Raw genomic sequence first — 27,121 nt, 5'->3', positions numbered from 1 at the left:
ACGACCACCTTATAAGCATGAGTGAGTCCTGCCCCTGAGAACACTGAAGCACACATCATTACATGGGTGCTGGAAGGAAGCCACTGCTCCCTGTGACCTCATGAACAATGCTGTGGACAACTGGCAAGGCCCTCTTTAGTGGGAAAGTAAACGTGCAAAAATCTAGAATTCTTATGACCTGTGTTATCTGCAGGGAGATTAATAAGAGCTGACCTTCTTTAGAGATAGCATATATCTATACTTTAAAAAACAGGCAGGACTATCAAAACAAAACAAAAAGAAAATAGGGTTATTTATCCTTATTGTTGGGAATGTATTCATTTCCTACCATGCTGGGGACTGAACTCAGGACCCCACATGTGCTGGGCAAGTACCCTACCAATGAGCTCTAGCTATATGACTAAGCCCATGTTGCTACTTTTAAAAAACAGCCTTAATACTTAAAGTAAGAGTTATAATAGCTACCAAAGTAAGCAAGATTGTGAAGGAACACTGCAGTTCTTTCTCCTTTCCCTCCCTGCCTCTGTCCCTTCCACCCTTCCTCCCTTCCCCTTTCTTTGCTTACCCCCCTTCTTTCCAACAGCAGTAACATGTTACAAACAGAAACATCCTGAAAATATTTTCAGCTTCTTAGGATAGCAGGCTATATTTGGGTATTTCTCTTTGATGATTTTTTTTTTTTTTTTTTTTTAGCAATCTTATCAAATGTAGTGACAAAAGGTGTCACTTCTAATCTTTTTGGCGAATGTTCAAATAGATCACAGCTAGGAAATGAGAAGTGAATAAGGGAAAAAAAAATTGTATCTGAGCCTGGAAATTAAAATTTAAAAGAAAATACAGTAATCAGATTCTTTGTCTTGTACTACACATTATATTTCTTTACATGTTATACATGTGTTATATACGTTTCTTATTTGTAATACATCTTATATTTTTAAAATAAAATTACGCAAAAGCCTAAAGCTCCAGAATTACATATCATGCAGAGTCCTGATCTCTTCCTAAAATAACAAAGCTTCTTCTCTTCTATCAACATACATCTTAAAAGGTAAAATTAAGCAGTCAAATAAATGAGGTCATGATGACAAATAGTAACAAACAGATATCAAAACAAGTCATTCATATTAAAATATTTCTTTCCTTTTAATCCCTAAAATGTATCTGGAAATACATCTAAAAGAAACTCAGTACCCCATGCACTTCCTTTGGCTACCTGAATGAGAGGAAAGAAAGAAAGAAAATGTGTGCTTCTTTAAGCTCAGAAACTGTATTCCTACACTTCCGAAATGCTAAATTTTCTAAGAATTTAAGATGCATGTTTTTAAAGTCACGCCTCTGTGCTTGCTTCACCAAGACCTTATCTGTGGATCACACCATCCGGATAAAAATATGGGGCTGTTACTGTTGATTTATTGATTCACTGGTGTTTCTCTGGGAGAAACGAATTACTGCAGTTTGAAAATCTGTGTACTCCTTTGGGATACCTGATCCTCAGTTTTCTATGCACCCATTCACTATAAAGAACTTCTGAATAGGCAAGGAATAGTGACATTGTGTTTCACATCAAGATAGTTTTGAAAACTTTCTCAACATCATTTATAGCTTAGTTAGGACCCTCTGGACTAATTTATTGAGCACATAACAGTGATGTGAAGGAGTGTTCATGATCGCCATTTGGAAAGAGGATGGGGTGGCAGACTGGGTGATGTCATTCAGCTATTAAGAATCAGAGCCAGCATATAAGTTCAGGTATTTCTGATTCAAAAAGGACAATTTATTCAACTATATGCAGTTGTCTCAAATGACACATGAGCTAGCAGAGAAGCACAGAACTCAAAATAGGAGTAATTGAGAGAGTACAGTTTCAACGTGCTTGTCATCATCAAGCCAATGTTGCTGAAGTTAATTTGAGTGCAGCTCTGATGGTAAGGCTTCTGTGTTATTTCTTTTTCAGTCATCATCATGTTGTACTGAGTTCTGGAAATTCTATTGCTGGGTCTAAGTCCTTATTTCAGCATCTTGTCTCATACCACAACTCTCTCATGAAGTAGGGTCCTACTTTGCTCTAGACAAGATTGCCATTTGATAAGCTTATCCCTTTGTCTGGAATGCCCTTCTCTCCTTACACATGAATGGACTTCTACAGAAGCAGAATTTCACACTTTTTTTCTGTTCTAAAGCACTTCTTGGATACTTACTTGTATTTCTAGATATTCCCACCCTGTGTAGTGAATTGTTACTCCCCACTTCTTGAAAGTCAGGGTCTTCCATTTATTGCAGTACCTCCAGTAACTGGCTGCCCTATCTCTTGATAGCCTTAAAACTTCTAGTTAAACCCCTGACTCTTCTTCATGTATATTCTCTATCTGTTTCAATCATGCTCTCCTCCAGGATAAAGATCTGTATCTGATTCTCCCAATTTACAGAACTAAATCTAGGTCTAATAATCTTTTAGTTTGTAATTAACTAGAATAAGCTTAACCCAATATGAAAATATGACAAAACAAATGACAATTCTGGAAGTAGTAAATTCATCAGTTGGGAAGTTGTGGTAAGGAGATAATTAAAAGGTGTCATTAAACTTGGGAGAGATTGCCAACACTGTTCACTGTCAGGTCGACTAACAAAGGACAGGTAGCAGAAAACCAGGTCATGATTTAGACTGCTGGCAACAGTGTGGGAGGTTGCCAGCCACCTGCTCCCACTAACTAGCTGGGCAGGTTAGGAAGATATGGAAGCTCCTGGGAGTTCTGTGTACATATCAGGAGACACATACAGTAGGGATATAGAAAAGTATTTGTACATAAAACAAAAGAAGTAAGTCCTTTTTGAGTCCTCTTTATATTTGTTGTTGTTGTTTGGAGGAAAATAAATTAGAAATAAAGGATACTTTAAAAAATTATCTAAACTTAACTTGTTGAAAATGAGAAAAATAAGCATGAGGCACAGAGAAAGACTGTAATTTAGAACTCTACACGAAAAAATGGGTTAATATTGAGGAATGGCAGATAGGGAAGCATAAAAAAATCAATGGGTAAAATAGTTTAATCAGGCTGAAGTTTGGAATAATCCATACGCCTGGTTATAATTCAATTTATTTAGAGTTTTTTTTTCCTTAATGTAAACATAGGGACTGAGAACACAATATCCCCAAGGAGGTGCCTTAGCCTGCTGCACACAATGATCTCCTGTGCTTCTTTCTCTTGCTACAACTTCTCATCAAGGGATGGCCATAGAAAGTAGAATTCCTCTTGGCGAGGTATCACGGAAACTAGGAACTCTGTCCTCCAAAGCCAGCCATACAACCTCGAAATATTACTCCAATCCTCTCCCTTTCTGAAAGCTGGTGCAAAGAAATCCTTTGCCCTACTGTGCCTTGCAGTAGACCATGTGCCAGACTGGGCCCTGACCTATACCCAGGAGAGGGTCGGACACTGCCAGTGAGGGAAGGAAGCATGTGAAAACATAGCTCCTCCTGGTTCTTGCCTCCTTCTGTTTCCACTGGGCCATACCCTTTGTTCCTCTCTTTTCTACACAACTTACATTCTTCACTGAATGAAACATATAGTCAATTTTCCCTGGGTCTCTGTTTCTTCAAATCATATCATGTAAAACTTTGAGTAAATAAATCTGTTACGCTTTTCTTTTGTTATCCTGTCTTTTGGTAGAGGAGTTTTGGCAGTAACTTTTATGATGGGGAGGAAAGTTATCATAAAGAAAAAGAATGCTCATCGTAATTACAATTCTAGTGAGAAAACTGGCACACATGAACAAGTAGAAGATAATTAAGATGAACACACTAATAACAAATTATGTGAAGTATTTTATATTTCTGAGGACCTATTATTTACATAAGTAGTCTTTAGCATCATGTGAAGTTGTGTGTAATGATCAATTTCCTTCCAAATAAAAATGTACTTATGGATTCCTATTAAATCTTAGTATAAGATTGATTTTCTTATCCATCTTGTATGGAAATACTATTAATGTTCTCCTATTACTGTTTTCTCTTAAATTATTTCTAGATTACATAGGAATTGAATGCCAGGTACAAAATCATGAAAGTCCAATATTTTAAAGTTAAGTCACGATGTTGCTGGAACAGAGCTGGGGGTGTAGCCCTGTGGTACAGCACTTGCCTCATACACATGAAGCCCTAGCTTCATTTCCCAATACCACCCTCACCTTTCCCCCACAAAGATCTTTCTGGGATGAACACTTCCATTTGACTTGGGCTAGGAAGTGGGATTATAAAGCACAAGTGAGAAGCCAAAAGACCTAAGCAACATGCAGGAGAGACACACTACTCACCAAACCATGCCTGCTGGTCGCCTTGAACCTCTATGGCTAAGCCAAAGTCTGCCAGTTTCACAGCTGCTCCCTTGGATTTGCTAGCTAAAAGCAAATTCTCAGGCTTTATTGAGAAAGAAATAAAAGAGAATGAAATGAGAACCCATTTTAAGTGACTATTTAAAACTAACAACAGTTTTACAAAATTCAGGAAGGGGGAAAAACCCAAGTCATGCACTGTTGTCTCTGCCGAAGCCTGCCATTCCTAAATCCCAGGGAAAATATGGTTAGAAAACGCTCACAAATTTTCATGTGTGCAGGCTTCAGACAGATGCATACGTATGGGGAGAAGTACTGGGTGGACGGAGAAAGCGAAGGGAGGATAGCACCTGTCTGACCAGCTCACATGTTTCCAGGGACCCCTTGTGGTGCAGCGTGGCCATGGACACTGACTTAGAAGCCTAACAAAGCACAGACATCTTCAGCAGAAGGCAGCTTGGCAAAAAGGATAACAAGAGTTGGACAAGTCTGCAGACATTTGGCAAATAGAACTGCACCAATTATATCCTAGTTGACTTTAAGAGTTTGGACCCAAGTGGAGTGACTTGGATTCTTTAATGTTTCCAAACAATTTCTGTACCAGTTTTGAGACTTCCTCTGAATTATGTATTAAAATTGCTCTCTTTAAGAATCTGCTCATTCTTAAAGACAGAAAGAGTAACTACTATTTGCCAAATGTTATACATAGTTAGCTTTTTGCTTTATAAGCCCGTTTTTAAAACATAATTTACATTTCATCAAAGTGTGATTCAAAACATTACTTATATTTTTATTCTCCCATCTCAAAATACTATGAGGAAGATAATTTTTATTTTCTTGCATGTTTATCAATACTTAGGGACCAATAATTCAGTTCTGAATAAGGCTGTGTCTACACCATTGTTTCCCAACCAGTTCAGTGAGACACAGTGGTACACTGAAAATAAGCACCAGGAAAAATTCTTCACTTCCACTGGGTGCCCTGTATGGGTTTCAAGAAATGAGCAGATGAAATGGCTAGCAAAAGGAGGCTGGTTAGACATATAGCGACATTTACACAGCCCAGCTATCTGGATGAACACATAGCTGGGTTGGTTTATACATGAGAGAGCGCCACAAAGGCTTCCTACTTTGGGATAGGAACCAGAGACTTTGGAGTCTGGGTCTCAGACAGAAAAAAGTTGGGAAACAATGGACTGTACAGAAACTATTATATGAAACTCCAAAAATTTAGCCAGTCAAGTTGATTTTGTTTATACGTTGTTAAATAAGAAATTTTATGCTTTTTCATCCAATTGACTACTTTCATCTCCTTTTCTTATCAAATTTGTCAATTCTGTTGGTTGTTTTGACCTTGTGTAAACACAGCCTAACTCTTATCTAATTCATTAATTAAGCCAGCCATGCAAAATAGCAAAACCCTCACAGCCATAACTTGGAAGAAATTAGGTTAAATCTGTAAGAAACTGGAGTGTGGGCAAGTACGCTTTAATCAAGTCCCAGACTTCTTCAGGCCACTGCTGCCCACTGCCATCAGATTCACCACCACTGTGACAACTGTGGATATGAAGAAACCTTTGAAAGTTTTCGGAGCTGAAAGGGTTTTGAACTATATCCACATAAAATGTGCAATTTAATTTGGACTTGAGAATGAAGATGTCTCAGGAATATGAAAAATCTTCATGCTGAAATAACTTTCAGGAAAGCCTAACATTTGAAATTATTTGGAACTCTGTTTATTTGTCAGTACAATGAAGTATCTCATGATTAAATTATTCATATTTAGTATTTTACTTTCACAACTGAAATTTGAAGCCTGCTATATTCATGCATTTTCTAATTTAGTCAAGATAATTTGAAGCCTGCTATATTCATGCATTTTCTAATTTAGTCAAGATAATTTCCAGCTATTAATTTATGAAATAAGTAATTTGGACAAACCACATCAAACTGTAAGCAACAGCTGATTCTGTTTCTTGGTGATCTTCAGTTCAAATGCATGAAGACATCAGAGATGTCTGCTAAACACACATCTGATCTAATTTATCAACCACAAAATCATTCAAGGAAAGAGTTCCAATCACTTAAAAAATCATAGCCATTTTAAGACTTTTAAGTCAAAGAGTACTGAGCAAAAGCCATTCACATTAGAAAACAAACGTAAAAAATTTAACATGCTTTTACTCTTATTACTAAATGGGAAAGCTTTGAGGCAGTGCTTTGTGCATTCTGCCCTAGACACTGTATCTGCCAACTGAGAAGAAATGGAAAGCTCTGGAGTTTTATGACACCTGTTCTCAGCATGAGTGGGGCAAACACTGAAAACTAGAAATGACCTACGGAACCTCACTTGAGGGCCTCCTGAGTCATCTAAGAAAAGAATAAATCCATCTGGATCACTGTTTCACCTGAAACTCAAAGACTGTTCAGCTGCAGTTATGGACAGGAAAAGGTAGGGTTTTTGCAAGGGCGCTGTATACATTTAAAAACAAATAGTACTGCAATGGCTTCACACTTATGTACTGCTTTTAGGCAAACCAACAATACAGAATGATGGAATGTAAGTGGAAAAACTGGATGTTATTAAAGAATTATTTGCTTTTTAATGTTTCATCAAAGATTGCTTTAAGTGGCCAGAGCTACTGAAACATCTAAGTACCATGCAAATTTGATGTCTATATAACATTTTGTAATATATCAGTTTAAACAATCCTGTCTTCATGTTCTGTGAGATGTGGAAGGCTTCATCACTGAGAATTTCCAAAGAAACACATTAACCAGAACAGGCACATTTATTCTGATTTTCTTGAATCATTACCACCCAAAATAGCCTCCAACTTGAAATTATGTCATATGACAAAAGTTCATTGGCAGATAGATGAGTGTGGATTCTAACTGCCTACACAAAGGGGATCATGTGTGGAAATATTCCACCAAAGTGGGAAAGAGTAGAGATTCTGCTGGCTCCTTAGGAAGGATGACCACTTGTTTATTTGCTACTACCCCACTATTTTGATTTCCTAGCATGAATGAAAATGTGTGATTAAAAACTCGGGTCTTCTAATGCAGCTACAGCTGGCTATATGGGCTGGGGAAATGTACACATCCTTGGAACTACTAATTAGTTCTATCTCTCAAATGAATTTAAAAGGCTACTTCGCTAACTTCAGTGTCATCCACTGTTAGCCTTTATCTGTTGAGATTATCTTTCAATTGCAACAATGCAATCACTTTAGGTTGGTTGTTAAATAGATTCTACTGATATTCTCACACACAAGTTCTCTCCCACACCATTGCTTCCTAATGATGCAGGATTTTCCATGACATCTGGTCTCAGTGTCTACAACCATTTATAGCACGTCAGCTGTAATGAGCAGCAACTGTTTGCAAGTTGTATTCTGTTCTTCTGTGTGCATACAATGACAACATCTTTCACAAGGACCCCAGATTTTCTTGAAACTGCTCAAATATCTTAAAGCACCTAAGGCAAGTTGCAGAATCACTTTCATAACTGAGTTATAGGATATAAAACAACTAGATCCTCTCAGTTTTTAGTGAGAAAGTCCAAAAAGATGAAGCCAGGACTTGAAGGTAGATTTCCCAATTCCTTACTTTTAAAGATGTGATATTGAGAAAGCCTTTCTAACGGTATGAGAATAGCTCATTTTCAGAAGATACTCAAAATACTTACTACCCATATTCAAATACAGTAAGGGGAAAATTTATGAAGAGAGTTTTGATCTTGTTTCTCTGTCATCATCTTTACTAAGTAACTTATTTGGCAAAGGCTGTGATTATCTTAGCATTAGTCAAATGGATTTTTCTGGGCACAATATGTGATAATAAGCTATCACTAGGAATACACATGTGAAATCATTTATTTTTAGTTATTTCTGTGCTTTTTTCACTTTGAAAAACACGCTGTTCTAATATTATGTATTACTTAATTCTTACATTCCCTTAGATGCTATTTTTAAAGCATGCAAACTGTCTTTTAAAATTTCTTTCCATTGTTGGAAAATATCAGTATTTCAATAGGAAGTCAACCATTTTCTGCTTTCATGTACTTTCATTCACTTTTTCCTTGCCAAAGAAGGTGTGAACAAGCTCCCTGAATAAACTAAATGAAGTTTTGCAGGTCTTGAAAAGCTTGAGTGTCATACTCACTTTTTCACTTGTGAACATGGTACAACTGAGTATAGCTTCCGTTTTTTACATGAAATAAATGCCCGAATTCATATCCTTGGCACAAAGAATTTGTAGCTGATGTGTGTGCTTAAGTTTCACTCAAGTAGTACTACTTCTGTCATTATGCATTCATGAGCAGGTTCGTAAGATTTACTCTAATGTTTTTTTTTTTTGGTTTTTCTCCGGTACCGGGAACCGAACTCATGACCTTGCGCTTGCCAGGCAGGCGCTTTTGCCGCTGAGCTAAATCCCCAGCCCCATGATTTACTCTATATTCCTCTCCTGTTTCTTGATTTACTTTTGTATTATCAGCACATATTATTGAAAGAACCTGAATGTAACTCCCATGTACCAATTTCCCAGTATTTCTCCACTTCTTGATATAGACAAGGCACTCTCAGTAAACACTAGAATGACTACATGAATTACTGAATTTTTCACATATAGTTTGTTTCTAAAATATCTAAATATACACTATATACAAAGGATATGTTTTTGAAACTTTTATCTAAATATGGTTCTGAGGAAAGCGGAATATTTGTGGCATTATAATTACTCGGCATGTAGAATTCAAAACGATTTATATCCTATGTATAGTTAACAAAGATTACTCAATGCCCCTCAGCATAGTCATCCCTGACAACTAATTTCCATTCTGCTCTTTAATATATTCCTATGAAGTAGTCTTTAAAAACTACATAGTGATTCTTACATTCCCTTAGATATTATTCTTAAAGAGAGTAAACTGTCCTTTCCACTATTGGAAAATATCAGTATTTCAATGGGAAGTTAACTATTCTCTTCCCAAATCTCCACTTATTTTCCTAGCTGAAACATCTATCTATGCACCTATCTGATCTCATATTTGTCCGTCCGTCCATCCATCCATCCATCCATCCATCTATATAATGATTTTTCCATCAAATAATGTCATTATTCAGAAGAAAATTGTTAGGAAAGGCAGCATTTTCTGCTGCAGCAATCCAGAGGATGACTTGGTGCTAAAGGATTCAGTTGTGTACGTGAAGCCTCTTGTCCAAATTGCTGCTCATGATGTGGCTTAGTAGGCATTTCTGCTATATTTGAACTAAAAAACATCTTATTATTTTGTGTGAAATATAGTTATTTGAAAAAAGGAGAGCTACATAACTGTCTTTTCCCTTCTGTCAACTGTTTCAGATGAACTGTATTCTCCAGATTATCAAGTGAGAGTACACATCTGACCTGATGTCCCTCTATCTCTTGTGACATCAAGAACTGCTACTTATTACTACATCCTCAAACCTAACAGTTTTCTGAATGTAGTTCTTGTCTCATGTGCTTCCTGTTTTCTGTGATAAACATTACCAGTGCATTTTTGACATACTTTAACTCCATGGCCTGAGATGTTCCATGTATCTGCACTTAAGACAGCACCTTAGCTGCTGCTAACAAAATGTCTCATGAATGTGTGCTCCTCTGCTTTATACCTGAACTTGAAAACAGTAGTTTAAACATTCAACACTTGGTCACTTTGTTCTTTATAAATAATCTAGTTTTAAGCTCCTCAAACTGATTGCATTCCTTTCTTTCCTTTGTTTTTGAGACAAGACCTTCCTATCATTAAATTGCCCAGGCTGGGCTGGAATTTGCAATCCTGCCTCTGTCTCTAGAGTGCTGGGATTACAGGAGCACATCACTGGCAACCAGCTTTTCTCATGTTTGTTTTGATCCATTATTTGCTCTCTGTATAAGGTTTTAATTCATCCAATTATCTGGGTTGAGAAATGGTAGTGATTAAGCATGCAGACAGAATCAAATGGCAGGGGCACAAATCATATCTAAAGCTGAGTGACCCTGAATAAGTTCTTTCACTTGTGGTTGTGAAATTTTCCCTATGTGATATAAGGATGATCATAGTGTCTTCCTCATAAAGTTGTGAAGATTCACAAAACACAGCACAGGTATACGGTAAGTATTATATGAATCATAGCCTTTGCCATTTTTATTATTGAGGTCCTACCCCTGATCTAGATCTTCCCTAAAACTAGTCCTATCCTTGAATTCTATCTATAGTTTTATCATCACTGCCAGATCTCTTCAATACTACCTGGATATACATTGACTTGTTTTACACTGGAGGTATCCAAGACACGACCGTGGCCCATGTATCAATGGTACAGCCTGGTGCTATTGTGGATATCCCTCCACCTTGCACTTCTCCTTATTCTTATTTCTGGGACATCCCCAAATTGCCTGTTGTGCCACAGATTCTGAAGATATTCCCTCTGGTAGATTCCCAAGGGTTGGAGTTAATCAAATATTCAAATTGTGATCTTTACTCAGAAGACATTTTTTATCTTCTTTATGTTATTCAAATGTTATTTAACATACTTAGTTATCTATTAAGATTTCCTTTCATATTATGAATGTATAATTTACATATATTTTGAACTCCACTGATTTCTAAACTGAAGGAATATGTTGAAAGTATTCAGTAGTTAAAGCCTATGTTAGGTACAGCGGGTTAGTAGTATGTTAAAGAGCTATTGTTTTGGGAGGGGTTTACAAATTGCACAGTACCCATATATTCACAGGTGCCTTTGATAGTGACAGAAAATGTAGCATTTCCAGTGTTTTTCTCTCACTTTTATGGAATAGTTAAACTTGGTGCATTAATTATCTGAAATGTACATGAATTAACATCTGAACTGAGATAAGGAAACAAAAATCTATGGATAGAAATAGTAATGATATCTCTTTTGGCTTAAAGCCAGGTAATACATTTTAGCGTTTGATCTCTTCTTGTGTTTTACTCTATTTGTAAATATGCTATTACAAGCATATATTTATTTTATTTCTCTTCAGTAAAAAGGGCACAGAAGTAGGGATTTAGCACATTAAGGTGTACATCCATTACCTTCAGTGTACAAGTTCTGGACTCTTAGTGTATTTATTAAATGGCCCACTGCACCAAGCACTAAAAGCTAGACTCAGTGGCATGAAGTCTTTCCAAGTCATCAATTTACTGGAAACTAAGACAATAAATGATACCAAGTTCTTGCAAAAGTTCATTTCTGTCCTTTCCCAAGGTCAGAATAAGAATGGAAAGAAAAAATTCTTTTTTCCACTGAGAGAAACTTGGGGGTAATGTATCCAAGGTATTTCACTCCATAGTAAGGCGTGAGTTTTTAATTAGCTACTTTAGTTCAGAATATTTTTCTTCACAGCCTATATTCTAGGCTACTGGTATCTCTGATTAATGCTGCAGTCTTTGAAGGGCTCAGCAAAGTCCAGGCACACAGAGAAATCCCATATCATGAGCCAAGGAATATAACATAAAAATCATGGGAGAGCATTCACATTTTCTATGCTTGGCATTTAGAGGACACATTTAATAAATTAACATAGAGTAAAAATGTTCAAGTGACATATTTATCAAAATAGAGTGTTTGATAATAGTCCTCATATTATACAGGTCTACATACAAGTGCTCACTAAAAAGGAAAATAGTGGTGTGGGTTCTGAGAGACGACAAAAGTCGGATCTGTCTGCTATCCATGGCCAGTGATGAATTTCTGAGGTCTCTCTATTTCCAGGGTTAATGGTAGGGAAAGAGAATGTCAGAGTTCCAAATAGTGCCCAATGCCTTGTGCTAAAAGTCTATGTAATAACTCAATTTATAATTTTAAAAATTATTTACATAATGTTTGATGTATATGGTATGAATACAAAATAGTATGTTTGATCAATGTCTACAGAACAAGTTTAAAATGGAGAAGAGATCATCAGTCCTGCCAAACTTCATGTTCAATGCTATCTTCATTCCGGGGAGTAAGGAAATACAGCAACCTATTTATTGTTAGTGTTAGGAAATTATTTCTCTCTGGATAAATAGGGATTTATGCTTCTCAAGTGCATATTAGAAGAGATGAAGATTGCAGTGAGGGTAAGTACTGGGTAATGTGTTGAAATGAGGTCACACAGCTTTACTGCTTGTATTTTTGCCTTTACAGACATAACTGCAGCTGAACAGTCGTGAGGAACTTGGTGGTGCTTTATCTTGTCCAATAGCATTACTCACCTTCAGGTCCCGATGGACTACGCCCATCTGATGGCAGTGTAGCACAGCCTCCAGGATCTGCTGAATGCAATGACTGCATGCAAACACCAGGGGCGTGTGTTAGTTCCAAGCCTACACTCACTGTCTGTATATCCTCAGAGAGACTGGGTTCAAGTGCAGAACTAGCAGACAACTGGAGTTGTAGTTAAATCCTTCTGTCATGTACACATATTGCTCAAGGAGAGTGACTACGGCCTCAGGACAGTCAGGATGTTGCCACATGAGAGCCAGAATGCAGAGCTACTCGTTCTCCCCAAATCATTTTAAACAGTTATTTTATTTCATTCAGGAGCTCATTTCCTGGTTATAAATTCTTCTAGGAAATGAACTCTAACACAGAAGGTTTATGGTTGTGCTCTTCCTCCTCACCACGCCATTTATTCTCCTCTTTTTTCCCATTTTTCTAGTATCGATCTAAAAGCTGTTTCATTAGCACATGAGGCACCATTAAGGTTAAAATAGGATATGTAATGAATTTTTGATAAATCATTAACTTTGTGTGCTTTAATTTAGCTGGCAATTATTATCCTTTGCCTCAAGGTTCCTCAGACTCAAATGGAGCAATGTGTAACCAGTTGTTCTGCTACAGCAACCCATGGTCTCAGAACAGAAGTGGTGTTTAAATCTACAGGCAACATACATCACAGGCCACGGTGAGCTCAAGAAAGGCTGCCCTCCACCGCTGGACTGGTTACTGTTCACTGTTGGAAACAGAATATACTGCACTCCCCTCCCTGACCCCATTTTCCCTGCTATGATGTATATTGAGCCTGTAGATAAGCAAACTGAAAGAGGCATCATGCATTATCATTTTGTTGGTTACTCATTCAGGAAAAAGTTAGGAAAGGCAAGGGAACCATTTCAATACCGCCTCCCCTCTGCCCTTTCCCCAGAAAACAACAAAGAAACTCCTTTGATTCAGATTTATGGACTCCATATACTGACCTTTAGGTCCCTGTGAACTATGCCATTTAGGTGACAATGATTTACACTTTCTAGAATCTGCTGTATACAATGACTGCAAAGATACAAGGGTAGAATGGAAGGGAGAACATTTTAAAGGTACATAATCACATTGAATATGAAATAAAATGAAAGTTCAAATGAAACAAACAAATGAAAAATTATATTGCTTCACTTTTTTTTAGCTTTACACTGGAATTAAGTAATACTGAATAAAGCTAATTCTGGTTCTAACAAAAATGACATCGAACATAGAATTTGTGACATGTTCAGACAAAACAATTTGAGCTGTGTTCTTTTTATTATAAATTTACAAGTTAAATCATCTTTATACAAAAGTTGAAATTTCCATATTCAGGAAGATAAATTTATAAGTAATCCCAAAATATTCTGGGAAAAAAGTCTCCAAGATATAACATTTCCAGCTGTTTCTCAGACACATCTAAACTGTTTAAAATCTGAGGTCACAATTAAACATAGGTGTTGAAACAAGAGGATAAACGCAGATGAAATGGCACTTGAAACAAGGGTTAAAAAAAAGGGAAGGACACAGTTACATTTTTTTTGAGACAGTCTATCTAAATTGCTAATCTACTTGCCCAGGCTCAAACTTGTGATCCTACTGCCTCAGCTTCCCAGAGTGCCAGAATTACAGGCCTGAGCCACTATTACCAGCTGTAAGCTCATCATATCCTTCACTTAGAAGTGGTGTTTCCTATAGAATACAAGCCTCCAATAAAGAGGGAGAACTTAAACCTGTGAGATGAAGTAAACTTGTCTTCAGTATATGAGTACTCTGGGGAAGGGCCAGGGAATGTGCAAAAATAAAAATAAAAATAGAAAGTACTTTGGAGCCCTCCTAATTGTTAAACCGGTACCTTCACACTTCATGGAGGGAAGGCTTTTGCTTATTACTTTGTCAAGACGTACAATTTATGCTATTCTTAGCAAAGGCTCACTGATGCTAAGCAGACTGCTAATTAAGTTGTGGGGGAACTCTCCAGCCTGGCACCCACAGGTCCCATGAGCTGTCACCTGACATGTCACAATGTAGAACACATCACATAGATGAGTTCTGCACAGCTCACTCTGCGTTAGCAACGCAGATTTTCACAGAATCACATTCAAAGACAATGCAAACAATTCAGTAGGGCCATTTTCAATCATTTCACGTACAAAACATCATTAAAAAAAATTCTTAAACTACAAATGCAGTCAGCATCTAATTTATTACATGTAAACATAAAAAATATTGACCATGATTGTGATTTTCTAGCTCTAACTCTATTAACAGTACCACAGAAACAGCCTCCCATGGGTGGTTGATGACTACGTAGCTCATCTGAGTACTGGTCATTATCTTCAAACCATGAGACTCTTTCTTTTATGATCATGTTCATGTTGAATAATGGGAAAGTAAATAAGTGATATTCATATTAAATGAGCTACTTTTTAACCAGGATGCATTTAATTCTTAAATTTTCTTTTTTAGTGCTGGAGATATCCAAGCTTAGCAAGCCTTCTACAACTGAGATGCACCCCTAGTCCTCCATTCTTTTTTTTTTTTTTTTTTTTTTTTTTCTTTTTTTTTTTTTTTTGGTTTTTCTCCGGTACCAGGAACCGAACTCATGACCTTGCGCTTGCCAGGCAGGCGCTTTGCCGCTGAGCTAAATCCCCAGCCCCTAGTCCTCCATTCTTTAGTTATTGAGGGCAGTAAGAAAACATACTTTTACAAAATTAATTAATTTGGTGCTAGGGGTTGAACCCAGGGCCTTTGCACAGAGTTACATCCCCAGGCCTTTTTTAAAAAAATGTTATTTTGAGACAGGGTCTCATTAATACATTAAGCTGCCCATGGGCTTGAACATGCTGTATTCTTCCTGCTTCAGCCTCCCAGGTACTGAGATTACAGACTTGTACCATCATGCCTGGCTTCCAAATGTTTCCAGGAGTATCTTGTTTATGCTCGTAGTTGGGAAGAGAGTACTTTCCTCTTTTTGATTTCATGTGCATCCTAGCCTATAATATCTGTGGATATGTTTCAAACTTAATACAAGTATGCATATTAAAAGATCTAAAACTGTTTATCCTATTATCTATAGGGCTCTGCAACAGTAAAAAGTTTCTGCCTTAATTTCAACCAGTATTGTTCACAACTAATACATGTTTAATATAACTTTGACAAGATAAGGCAAGATAAATAGAATGTCATAACTTGATTACAAGCTCGATTAAAATTATTACTCTCTTCTGGCAAGTGGGCAAACAGGTACCACAAGGATGCTCTCAGGCCCTTTTCTGGGGCTCATTGTGAACTCAGAGGTAAATTAAACAACTGATGATTCTCTCATCATTGTATAAGTGACACAGACTTTCCTATTTGATTTTGGCAGTAAAAATGCCATTAAAAAATTGGAGTATAGTTATATAGATATAGATTCACAAAATGCCATAAACAGTAGCATTCCTCGAGAAAAATCAGAAATTTAGAAGGGAGCTAGTGTGTGCATGCTGCACTTTGGCAGAATGGGGAATGCCAATTGTCAGGTGAATACCTGCAAAGGGTCTAGCTTCAGGGCCATAGCCTTCAAGCTCTGAAAGCCTTAGACAGGGGAGCAACCAGCTAGAGACTGAATTCTCACAACTTCTCATTTACAGGGCTAGTGGGCTCATGGCTATTAATCAGATTTTCCTTTTAAATAAGTGGCAACTGTACAAAGAATGCAGAGAAAAACTAACACCATGCAGTCTTAGTAATATCTAAGTAAGTGGATGAATAATATTACTTTACTCCAAAAAACTTTGCCTTTGGGTAAAGTAGTTTCAAATCAGACAAAATGCTAAAGCTTTTTTCAAAGATCTGTTAAGATTTGTCAAGAAACAGGATTGGGAAATTACTCTTGAACTGTCTCAAATATCTAAATAAATATTTTTCAAGATGGAGTTCCAAAGTGTTTCATGAAATTTTGAGGGATAAAAAACATTCTTTTATCTTTAAAATTTAAAAAAAAAAAAAAAGCCAGAAATAATATTTTAAAGAGACAACTGGGGTTTTTATTGGTCTGTTTTTGCTCTTGACTGGAAGTGAGCTGTTGGGTGGAACATCTGTGATGATGGAAGTGGTTTCTGTCCAATTGTTAATCAGCACCACTTGTGATTATTAAAGCCCTTGGAATGCAGTTAGCCCAACTGAGAACGGATAACAATGTTTAGCTGACATCCAAAGAGTTCTTTATTTTTTTCCTTTAAGAATCATGTTAGATAGACTTAAAAAAAGAGAAATTTCTATTGAGAAAGGACTTTGCAACAAGAAATCCAACTGGTACCATGAGATTCTCATAAATACTAAGAAGTGTCATTTGAATCTTTTATCTTGCCTAGGGCAAGTTACTTACCTAGCGTCAGCTTCACTGTAATATTCTCTGGCCACTATGTCTTCAAACAGTTCGCCTCCAGTAACTCTGTTAGGACAAACAACAATAATTACATTAAAAAAAGAAAAAAAAAATCAGGTATCAATTGATTTGCAACTAATGTTCACATAGAATTTTTTTGATTTTCATATTATTAAAACCAAGTATTTTAAAACATTATGATACTCAGTTTTCTTAACAGTCAAATCTCTATCAAAATATCTTCATGTATTCAGGGCCATAGTCTTGAAGACAATTCTCCTTGTCTTTGAATAAGTACATTCAGCAATATCTTTTATAGGAAATAGTTTCTATGAAAGTCTTCATTTCAGTCCTCTGAATATTAACTGAGGTCTGGCAAACTGCACAGCACAGTTCAGGAATATTTTCTGAACAAAAAGAGAAAATATGCATCTTAGCTGTTGAATGTCAGTTTGTAAAGTGTATCTTTTGTCTTTTCAGTTTTTTTGTGTAGGCATTACTAAACATGTCCACTTTCCCCCTGCAAATACATACATACACTGCAAATACATACTTTTCTTGGAAAATTGGAATTGTATAATATCCACAAGTAAACTAATTGTGTTTTCCATGTTTTATTAAATCACAGGTGCTATTTCATATGCAAGTGTTTTTTCATTTTTAAAGTAACAGCAACACATAGTTATGCACATGTGTATATGTATATGTGCACACACACATATATTTGCATATTTTAGGGTTTTTCTAGAAAAAAAGTTTTGTAAGTAAAATTTTTCCATCAATGAGTTCCCAAATTTGAAATTTTCTTGGGAGATAAGGGTATGCTGCTCCCAAAACAGCTCAGTTTATGGCTGAGAAAATGGAGGCCCAAAGAAGTTAGTTGACTTCCCCGAGATGATACAGCCATCTGTGGCACGGGCAGACCACCCATGCGACAGCCCACGCATGTAGTGGATGCACACAGCAGTCTTTCCTGTAATGACACTGCTGCACTTTCTAGATGTGTAGAAGGCACAAGTCATTTGGTACAATATCAAGTGAAGGAATAGTGCTTTGTGTATGATTATTATAGAGGGTGACACAAAGATGGTTTTTCTCTTTGTTCTCATTTCTTTTTGTGCATTATTATACCCTGGAACATCATCAAATGATAGCATGTCCCACAGGTTATTATTCTCTTCTCTAACATTTTGTTCCTAAAGGAAAAGACAGGGCAGCAAATGATGTAAATTTGTCAAGACATTTATACCAATCTAACCCCATCTCCATTCATTCTGAATTCTTAAAAGTCTCTTAATGTAGGGGTCATTATTTCCAGTCCCATTATTTTTACATATAAAAATGTGACCTAAAATGATCATATTAAGCTTCATATGGCATTATTCTGAAAAACACGATACATGTAATTAATTTTAATAGCACTTGGAGATTCTACTTTCCCCAAGTAGAATCTATAATAATATGCAATCACAAAGATGTCCTAGATAAATTATATTACAAAATAATAGGAAGTACTTGCAAAAAATCCACTATTGTCCTTGTAATGATGACTATAGAGTTTTGTGAGATTTTTTCCTTTGAATATGAATATCATTGTTATGGTTATATCTTCATATATAACTTTGTTTCTGACTGTTTGTACTCAGAAACCTGCATACATTAGTTTTAAGTTGTTGAAGTGTTCAATAATATTGACTGCACATTCCAGGGGCGAGGATGTAGCACTGGTGTGTAGAACACATGTTTAGCAGGCATGAAGCCCTGGGTTCAATCTGCAGCACTAAAAATCTGTCTGCTTCCAAAACAAACAAAGAAGAATCTATTGTCATCAACAATATTATTGCTGCCTACAGTAGCTCCTAAAAGTATTGTTTCTATCAGGAAAATTATCAGATCTTGGTTCATTGGACTCCTGATTGATTTTCATTATGTTAGCTCCTAACCCAACATTACTATATAACATTCGCTCACTAATGCCTCTTGGAGTAATGATCATATGGATTAACTCAGGGAGAAAATCATGTTGTGCATTTCATTTACATAGGACAGGGCTTCACATGAGCTTAAAAGAGGGAAAAAAGTCATACACACACACGCGCGCGCACACACGCACACACAGGTTAGCTACCTATGGCAAGAGGTTTTATTTCTTAAGGCATCTGTATTTACAAGAGAATACTAAAGAGTTGAGATGAGCCCTCAAAATTTTCAATTAACTGTAATTGCTTTACACAAAATTGAAGAATATGTTTTGCACATGTTAAGCATATGTTCTACCACTGAGCTACAATCCTAGCATGATGCTGAGGTTTTTTAACATTGAGTTTTAGATTATGTTGTCAGAGGTCATTCATACCGTTCTTTTTCATCTTCTAGCACCCATTATTCACATTACTTTAAAATATCTTTATGTAAATAATTATTTTATCACATTGGTAACATGTATGGTAAATGTCTAAGAAGGAAAAAGTGGGAGTTAGAATTCACTGCTTGAAAAAGAAACTAATGCATTTCCTACCTGTAATATATTTTTACACTCACATTATTGTTTAATGGAGCACAAAATTAAGCAGTAGTTATTACTGGGTTTTATACATTTTTAGTGAGCTATGTGAAAATTCATATAATGCCACAAATTAAATCACAAATAAAGTTCCACGAATAAACCTTTAGATTAATTAGAGATTTATGAATAAACTGGTGCCAGAGTTCTGCTATATATGAGGCATACCAATTATAGATTTGTAGCATTAATTTCTACTCATAATGTCTAGAAGATTAGGGTTTATAGAAAAAATAGGATAATTTAGGCCAAGATGTGAGATTCCAGATAACAGAAAGATAAAGATTTTGTTGCTTTTTTATTTGTAAATATTTTGATTCATATTGTATTGGTCTGAAGAATGAACTATCCTTTTGTATGTAGTCTGTGTATTTGTGAGTTATATCAGAACTAGTTAAAAGTAGTCAGGCATACAAAGGCTGAGGCAAAAGCATGGCAAGTTCAAGATCAGTCTGGGCAACTTAGCAAGTTCAAGGCCAGCCTGGACTACACAACAGGACCTTGCCTCAAAGCAGTGAAAAGTGTTTCACCATGAATGAAATATTTATAATGTTTCATAAATAATACAGTTTTGACTGTGAGGCTACACCTGGTAGAGTCCAAGATGGGGCTCTGAGTAGCAAAATGATGCACACTGCCTAAAAGTAGCACTCTGTTACAGACGAGAACTGGTGGGTGCCTGAGGTAGTGGAGGAAAAGCCAAGAGCTTCAGGCTGGAGCCAAGCTGGAAAACAGGAACCACATTAGGACCCTGCTAGTGCAAAGGGAGCAGGCACATTGCTAAGGCAGGACCAGAAAGCTCCTCTGGCAAAAAGTAATTCCCCTAAGAAAGTAAGTGTGAAGTTGAAGGATAAATCCCATGAGCTGAGACTATTAGACCTGAAATCCCAGGCTCCAAGCAGGGGCAACACAGGTCTGCCAAGCACTTACTGAACAGACTATTGTTCACTTGTCCATTTGTGGACATGGTTCCCAGCACTCAAAAGATGGGTATGGTTTCATTCAATGATGAGGGCAGATGCTGTGATACTGACACACTCACCTATATGAATTCATCCAGCACACTGCCTTCCACATTGCTCGACAGCAGCAGATATAGATTTCACTGGATGCCACCATCTATGTCACAGATGCAATATTTTTTTTCAGATGCAATATTTTTGACCCTTCATTTGTATGTTAATATTCAACCCCTTAAAATGATGGCAGTGGAGGTGGGCACTGTGGGAAATAATTAGATCATGAGGAGAGAGCCTTCATGAATGGGGTTAGTGCCCTTAAAAAGGAACCCCAGATATCTCTCTCCCCTCTTTCCTCCAAGTGAAGATACTCAGACTGCTGGCAAGAACTGGGAAGAGGTCATCAGCCAGAGTGAAGTTGGTCAGGCTCCCTGCATGGGACTGAAACAGCAAGACTGTCAGTCTCAGTGTCCATACTACGTGCCAGCAGCATGACCTCATTAACGTGACAACCAGAGTGCCCACGTTTCCCATTTCCAGTCACTGTAATGGCCTCCTAGAAACTCCTAATAACCACTGAGCTAAGGGAACAAAATCTGTGAGGATATAGTAGAAAATGGAGGTCTCTTGGCACCATTTCCTGGTATAACAGCTTTAAATGTTCTGGTGTAACAGCTTTATATGTACATAATATTTTGCATATAACAGCATGAAGTTCTTCGATAGGTTTTTTACTGATTTTTCTAGGTAAATCTCTTCCATGACTTTTGCATCTCCCAACCTCCACAGGAGACCTTCTTTGCCTTGCTTTAGCCATAATGGCCTTTGCTGAGACCCTCAAGTACACAGAACTCCTTCCTACCTACCCTAAGACATTTTGACATGCTCATCTGTCTCCCAGGACATTCCAATGTTTGTACCTCTACTAGTTAAGTCCCTGTTGACTATTGCCATGGTTTAAATATGAGGTGTTGCCCAAAGATTCATGTATTGAGGGTTTGATTTCCCATGCAGCAATGTTCAGAGGAAGAGCCTAAGAGGTCATCAGATTAAGAAGGCTTTAGCTTCACTGGTGGATTAATCCATAATTTGATGGCTCTGTTGAGGTGGGGCCTACTTGAAGAGAATGGCCCAAAATGCTGTGACCTTGGGAACTATATCTGGTCCCTTCCTTTCCGGTTGTTTCTCTTTCTCTGGTTCCTAGAGGCCATGAGGTGAGCAGCTGTCCTAGACCACACCCTTCCACATGTTTCTGTCTCCTCACAGGCCATAGACTGAACCCTTTGAAACTATGAGCTCAGATCAGTCTTCCTTCTTTTAAACTGTCTTTCTTCAGTATTTAATCATAATAGTGAAAAATGATTAACACAAGCATTAGAGCTTGCCTTGAATTTTATATCCACAGGCCTTCACCCATCCAAGTTATCTTTGTCCTTGAACCTGGAATTATTCAAAATACTTACCACAAAAACAATCACCTTGGTTCATGAATTTAATTTGTTCCATGATTCTGGGGAAGATGGATAAGGTTTTGTTCTTCACCCATTGTGGTGTTTGTGAACAGAAGTAAAATTTCACTGGGAACCAAACTGTTTGTGAACAGAAATGTTCATGAACCAAGACATTACTGTATGTGTTTGTGCACTCATTGGTTTAATGTTTATTTTTTTATGAATGTATATCTGGGAGGGTAGAATTGGTTCCTGATTTTGAACTGTAAAATAAAAAGTGCCTAATGGAGGCCAGAAGGAGAGGGCACCATGTTGGGGAAGGTGCAAATGGGACACCAATAGCAGGACAGTGTATTCATAGGCACTGTGCTACCTGGATGGAGGACAGTGGGGAAGTGGAGTGGGATGAAGACCATACACCCTTTGAGAGAGCACTTATTCCTGTTTTTCTGATTCTGGAATCTATCACTTTAAGATCATTATGGCTTTCACCTTCTCTCATCTCATTCTTACCTTATTATGATCACTTCTGTATCCCTCTTCAGTTCTAAGACTAATGAGAATGCTAATGCTGTAATTCCCTTTTCATATGAAAAATATGAACCACTATCTAAAGTTCATAATCATAAAATTGTTTTCAATTCTATGGTAAAGCAAAAGCAAGAATGAAAACAGGACTACTAACCATAATTAAGCATGTATGAAATAATGCAAAAGCAGAAATGGGATGTGTAATTTTTGTTCTATTAATATGACATAACTTCTTAAGTAAACAAATTAGTCACTGAGCTTATTTTACATATAACTGCATTTAACAAGATGCCTTAGTGAGGGTCTGATTAAATGTTCAGATGATGTTTCTCAAGGTGTGCATATCAAAATGAAAGCTTCCTGTAAAATAACAGGAGCATAGGGAATGGCTCATCTAGCATGTGCAAAGCCCTGAGTTTGATCCCAACACTGCAGAAATAAAACAAAAAATACTACTCCCTGAAGACAAGTAACAGACTGTGCAATGATATTTTTAAAAAATACATGACATAATCAAAACTACAGTGAGACATTATCATATATCCATTAGGATGACCATAGTTAATGAAACAGAAAATTACAAGTGTTCGTGAAAATGTGGAGAAATGGAAGCTTTTGTATACTACTGGTAAGAATGAAAAATGGAAGAGCCATTTTAGAAAATAGCATGACAGTTCTTCAAAAAAATTAAAAGTAGAAATGCCAGATGACTCAGCAACTCTGCTCCTGAGTATACACCAAAGAATTGAAAATAGTGTCTCATAGAGATTTCTATACAGTTTGGTTAGCAGCAGCATTATTCATAACAGCTGAAATAATCCAAGTGCTAACACCACGTAACAGGTGAGTAAAATTTTACATACATACAATAGCTATAATTCAGTCTTAAAAGGAAATTCTGAACATGCTACAACATGGATGAACACTGAAGACATTATGCTACATGAAATCAGATGATGGAAATCAAATCAATCCAATAACAAAAATAACAATACTTTGTGCTTCTAATATTCGAGGGGCCCAGAATAATCAAAATCATAGGGAACGTAGAAGAGTGGTTGTCAGAGGTTGGTGGAGTAGGAATAGGCAACTGATTAGTGGGAATAGAGTTTCAGTTTTGCATGATGAATAGAGTTCTGGAGATAGTGGTGATATTTACACAAAAATATGAATGTACTTAACACCAGTGAACTGTACTTAAAAATAGTCAAGGCAGTGAATTTTATATTTTATGTGTTTTACTACAATAAAAATAAAGCCAAACAAAAGGTAATGTTTGACGATAGCAACCATAATGAATATAGCAATGGTAAAGTACTATGTATAATCCACTAAACACTCGATAAATATTGCTAATTTCTATTCTTTGTGGGTTTCAGAGGGCTTTAGAAAATTATCCATGCCATTATTGTGAATGATATTTAATGGTTCACATGAACAAACTGTTAAAATTGATAGTCCCCCTTACACTTTTTATTTAAAAGTATGACTGAGTAGAGAGGGAATGAAGCAGACTGAACATCCTAGTTGGGTATTAGCTAACTCTGTGAGATCAGATGAGGTCAAACTTTTCTGTGGTATATTTTTACTTACTCATAAAATGCAAAGAGAAAAGACAGCCTTTTCCCTCATCTGGAGCCACAGGAAAAGGTTGCCAACATTGGTCCATGAAGGAGGCCTCTAATTCAGGCCTCGGATGCTCTCTAAGCAAAATGCCACACCAAAACCCTTTCTCAGGACATAGTGTGGCTCCACCCACATCTGCCACGAGGAACTCAGCTCTCATTACACTCCACTCACCAGACACAGATAGTGTGATCCCAGACCTCCAGGGACATCCACTGAAGCAGGAAGTATTCTTGCCGCAGGAATGTCCATTTGGAGTAAATAGTCTTCTTTAATGTCGATGAGGGGTGGTTAGGATCCTTTATAAGTCCTATGCAAACCTTCATCTTAAATTTTAGCCTATGTAAACTGTGTTTTACACACCAGCTCCCCCTGTATCATCAGAGAGCAGGCCATATCTTTTCATGACCCAGAGTGCCCTCCTAAGGGTCAGTCTGACTCTTTGGGAATGGACAACTCATAATTATATAGCTTTACACCAGCCCTACTCTGAGTGCAATCCTGCTCAGCACATATGCATACAGTGTAAGAATGGATGAGTTGACATAATAATACCCTCCATGTTTTAGAAGAAGATACAATAGCTGATAACACATTTATGTGTATAGATGAAGCTAATTTTTTAAAATACATGCAGAACACCAATGACACATCCAGGCAAGCTGTGGAGAGTGTACTGTCGAGCCATTGGGCTCCCTCGGTAGGCACGGGCTCCACCCCTCATACATCCAATCCTTGAACTGAAAGCAGAGCCTACACCCAAATAGGCAAGACCCTCTTTTGGAGGTGAGCAATCTGGCTATAAAGAATTGGCTACAGTGTAGAACCTGAGGTGGACAGCAATAATAATAATATTCCCTTAAAGAAGTCAGACAAAGGAGGAGTAACACACTTAGGTGATCTGCAATGTAGATAAACCATAAATAGACAAATTAAGTCTTTTACTCCCTTAACTTTCTGCTGCATCTAACCAAACTAACTGTATACACTGGTCACATTTTTCAAAGGAAGTTTTATATATTTGTAGCCAGTTTTTAAATATTAAAGTCACTAAACTTTATCAATGGCCTCAATAGTTTTACTAATTTATTATCATACGCACATCAGATAGTAATTTTAATAGGTGAAGGAAGACTTTTAACTTATATCAAAGATTTTAATAAGATACCCTGATCTATATTCTAATGTACATAAAAGAAAAAAAGCAGAAAAAAGAAGCCATCACAGTTTATAGATTCACATATACTACACAAATCCTGAAGAAGAAAATGCTCAAATGAGAAGGGGAACAAGGGAGGGGAGGGAAAGGAAAGGAAGGGGATAGGGATAAAAATATAAAAAAGAATGGAAGGAGAACAATAGAAACAAAGTTCTGTAGAGGGAGACGGGGAGAAGGATTGAAAATAAGTGAGGGGAATGCGAGAAAAGATAATTTATGTACAGGTACAAATTTCCTATGCTGAATGTGATCATTATATGTTTCAAAAGTGTACCCACAAAATTAATTTTTAAAAATCACAGAAATATTTACAAAATACAGTTTTAAAAGAATAGTCCACCTAAATAGAAATAACTTGCATACTACAGGGGAAATTGTCTGCTAATCATTAGAGTGCAGAAACTGCTGCACAAAAGAGAAATTAAAATCTTCACAGCTTATTTCTTGTCACTCACTAGACTAAGTTTCAGACAATGTAACAGATGTATGATTATTTTCATTTATTTCCATATTAAAATCATGCTTTTAAAAAAATTATACTTTTGTATTATCAAAATTTTTACTCTTATTCTGCTGCTTGTTATTCATGTGTAATCCTTAAGAGAAAAATAAAAATTATTTTATAATAAATATATGCCATTAGCCCACTGACAAATGTTACTATGTGATCATGACCTCCTAAGTGACAGATCACTAACCTTTTCCAAGTATTGAAATAGCCAAAGGATCCTGAGAGGTTAGGCGGATTTTTCCTATGCAACTAAGTTTTCACTGTTAATGCTAAGGCAATTATCTTAGGCTGAAAATAGCACGACAGGTAAATTTTGTTTCATAACTGGAATGTATTAAAACAATTTCTTCATTTCCGTAGTTCATCAAAAGTTGGTTTTAATCATTAGAAGACTGACCCTTTTATTCAGTCACAGAATGTACAGATCATGTTATGAAGGCAGTTAAGTTATCACAGATGATGGGTGAGGACCTAAGATCTTTTAACAATACTCTAGAAAGATCCTGGACCAAAGGTGACAGATGACTGAAGCTACTGATGTTACAGACACATCATTGTAAGACAGCAGGTTTTTCAGGCTCTGGAACATTGGGTTTTCCAACAAGGCTGACAAAAAAATGGTACCATGTATCAATCATGAGTATTCATTCAGTAGAACAATTTCACCTCTGCTGGAGAGGACACAGTGTAACTGCTGCTCCCCAAGGGAATACAGATGTATACAAATGAAGGGCCTGAGCTTACGTGTGACTGCAAGACATCAAAACCTGTATAGAGTTGTGAGGAGTTGTGTATAGCAGGAGATCCTCTACTAAGTTCTGCAGGTGGAGACTCATTCATTGTCACAGCTTTTTTTCTGATAATACAAGTTGCTTTGTGGAGAGTTAAGTCTGTCCCTTATATGTTATTGTTAGTTATATACTAATTCCACAAATGTTACTGAACTGTGTCCCCAGTATACATGAGGCTTGCATATGCTAATGATAGGGATATAAAGAATTGAGTTGTAAGATCTATCATAAAGCATGTAGTCTAATGCAGGAAAACAGATACATAAAGCAAAAATTATATTTTGTGAAACATGCTTTAAAGCACAAGTCTATTTTTAAAATCAGAATCTTAGGGCATGGCAAATCCTAGGTTAGAGAGATGCTCCACTTATAGAGGAAGAAGCAGTGAACGTAAGAAACAAGCCTCACCCAATACTCATTTTATTGGCATGAAGAAAGGAAGAAAATTAGCTCAAATGGAACACATGTGGACTGCATGGCCTCGCTGATGATA

General features: G+C 36.8%; 1 protein-coding gene across 11 annotated transcripts in view; it reads right to left on the bottom strand.

Moving 5' to 3' along the window:
• Positions 1–27,121, bottom strand: part of Camk2d (calcium/calmodulin-dependent protein kinase II delta) — a 296,895-nt gene that overhangs the window by 74,201 nt on the left and 195,573 nt on the right. For 9 of the 11 annotated variants that reach the window (XM_005386817.2, XM_005386834.2, XM_005386824.2 and 6 more), the window contains exons 5-7: positions 16,978–17,043; positions 13,565–13,637; positions 4,312–4,414 (exon numbers count right to left, since the gene is read on the bottom strand). In XM_005386817.2, coding sequence (XP_005386874.1) covers positions 4,312–4,414; positions 13,565–13,637; positions 16,978–17,043 — 242 coding nt within the window. Of the gene's footprint in view, positions 1–4,311; positions 4,415–12,580; positions 12,654–13,564; positions 13,638–16,977; positions 17,044–27,121 lie in introns of all 11 variants that reach the window. The other 2 variants (XM_005386831.2, XM_005386836.2) reach the window with 1 other exon arrangement.

The sequence above is a fragment of the Chinchilla lanigera genome, unplaced genomic scaffold (assembly GCF_000276665.1).
Source record: "Chinchilla lanigera isolate Chin_1 unplaced genomic scaffold, ChiLan1.0 scaffold00027, whole genome shotgun sequence".
In the NCBI taxonomy this organism is placed as follows: Eukaryota; Metazoa; Chordata; class Mammalia; order Rodentia; family Chinchillidae; genus Chinchilla; species Chinchilla lanigera.
The sequence above is the reverse complement of the archived record's forward strand: the minus strand, read 5'-3'. Positions and strand labels throughout refer to the sequence as shown.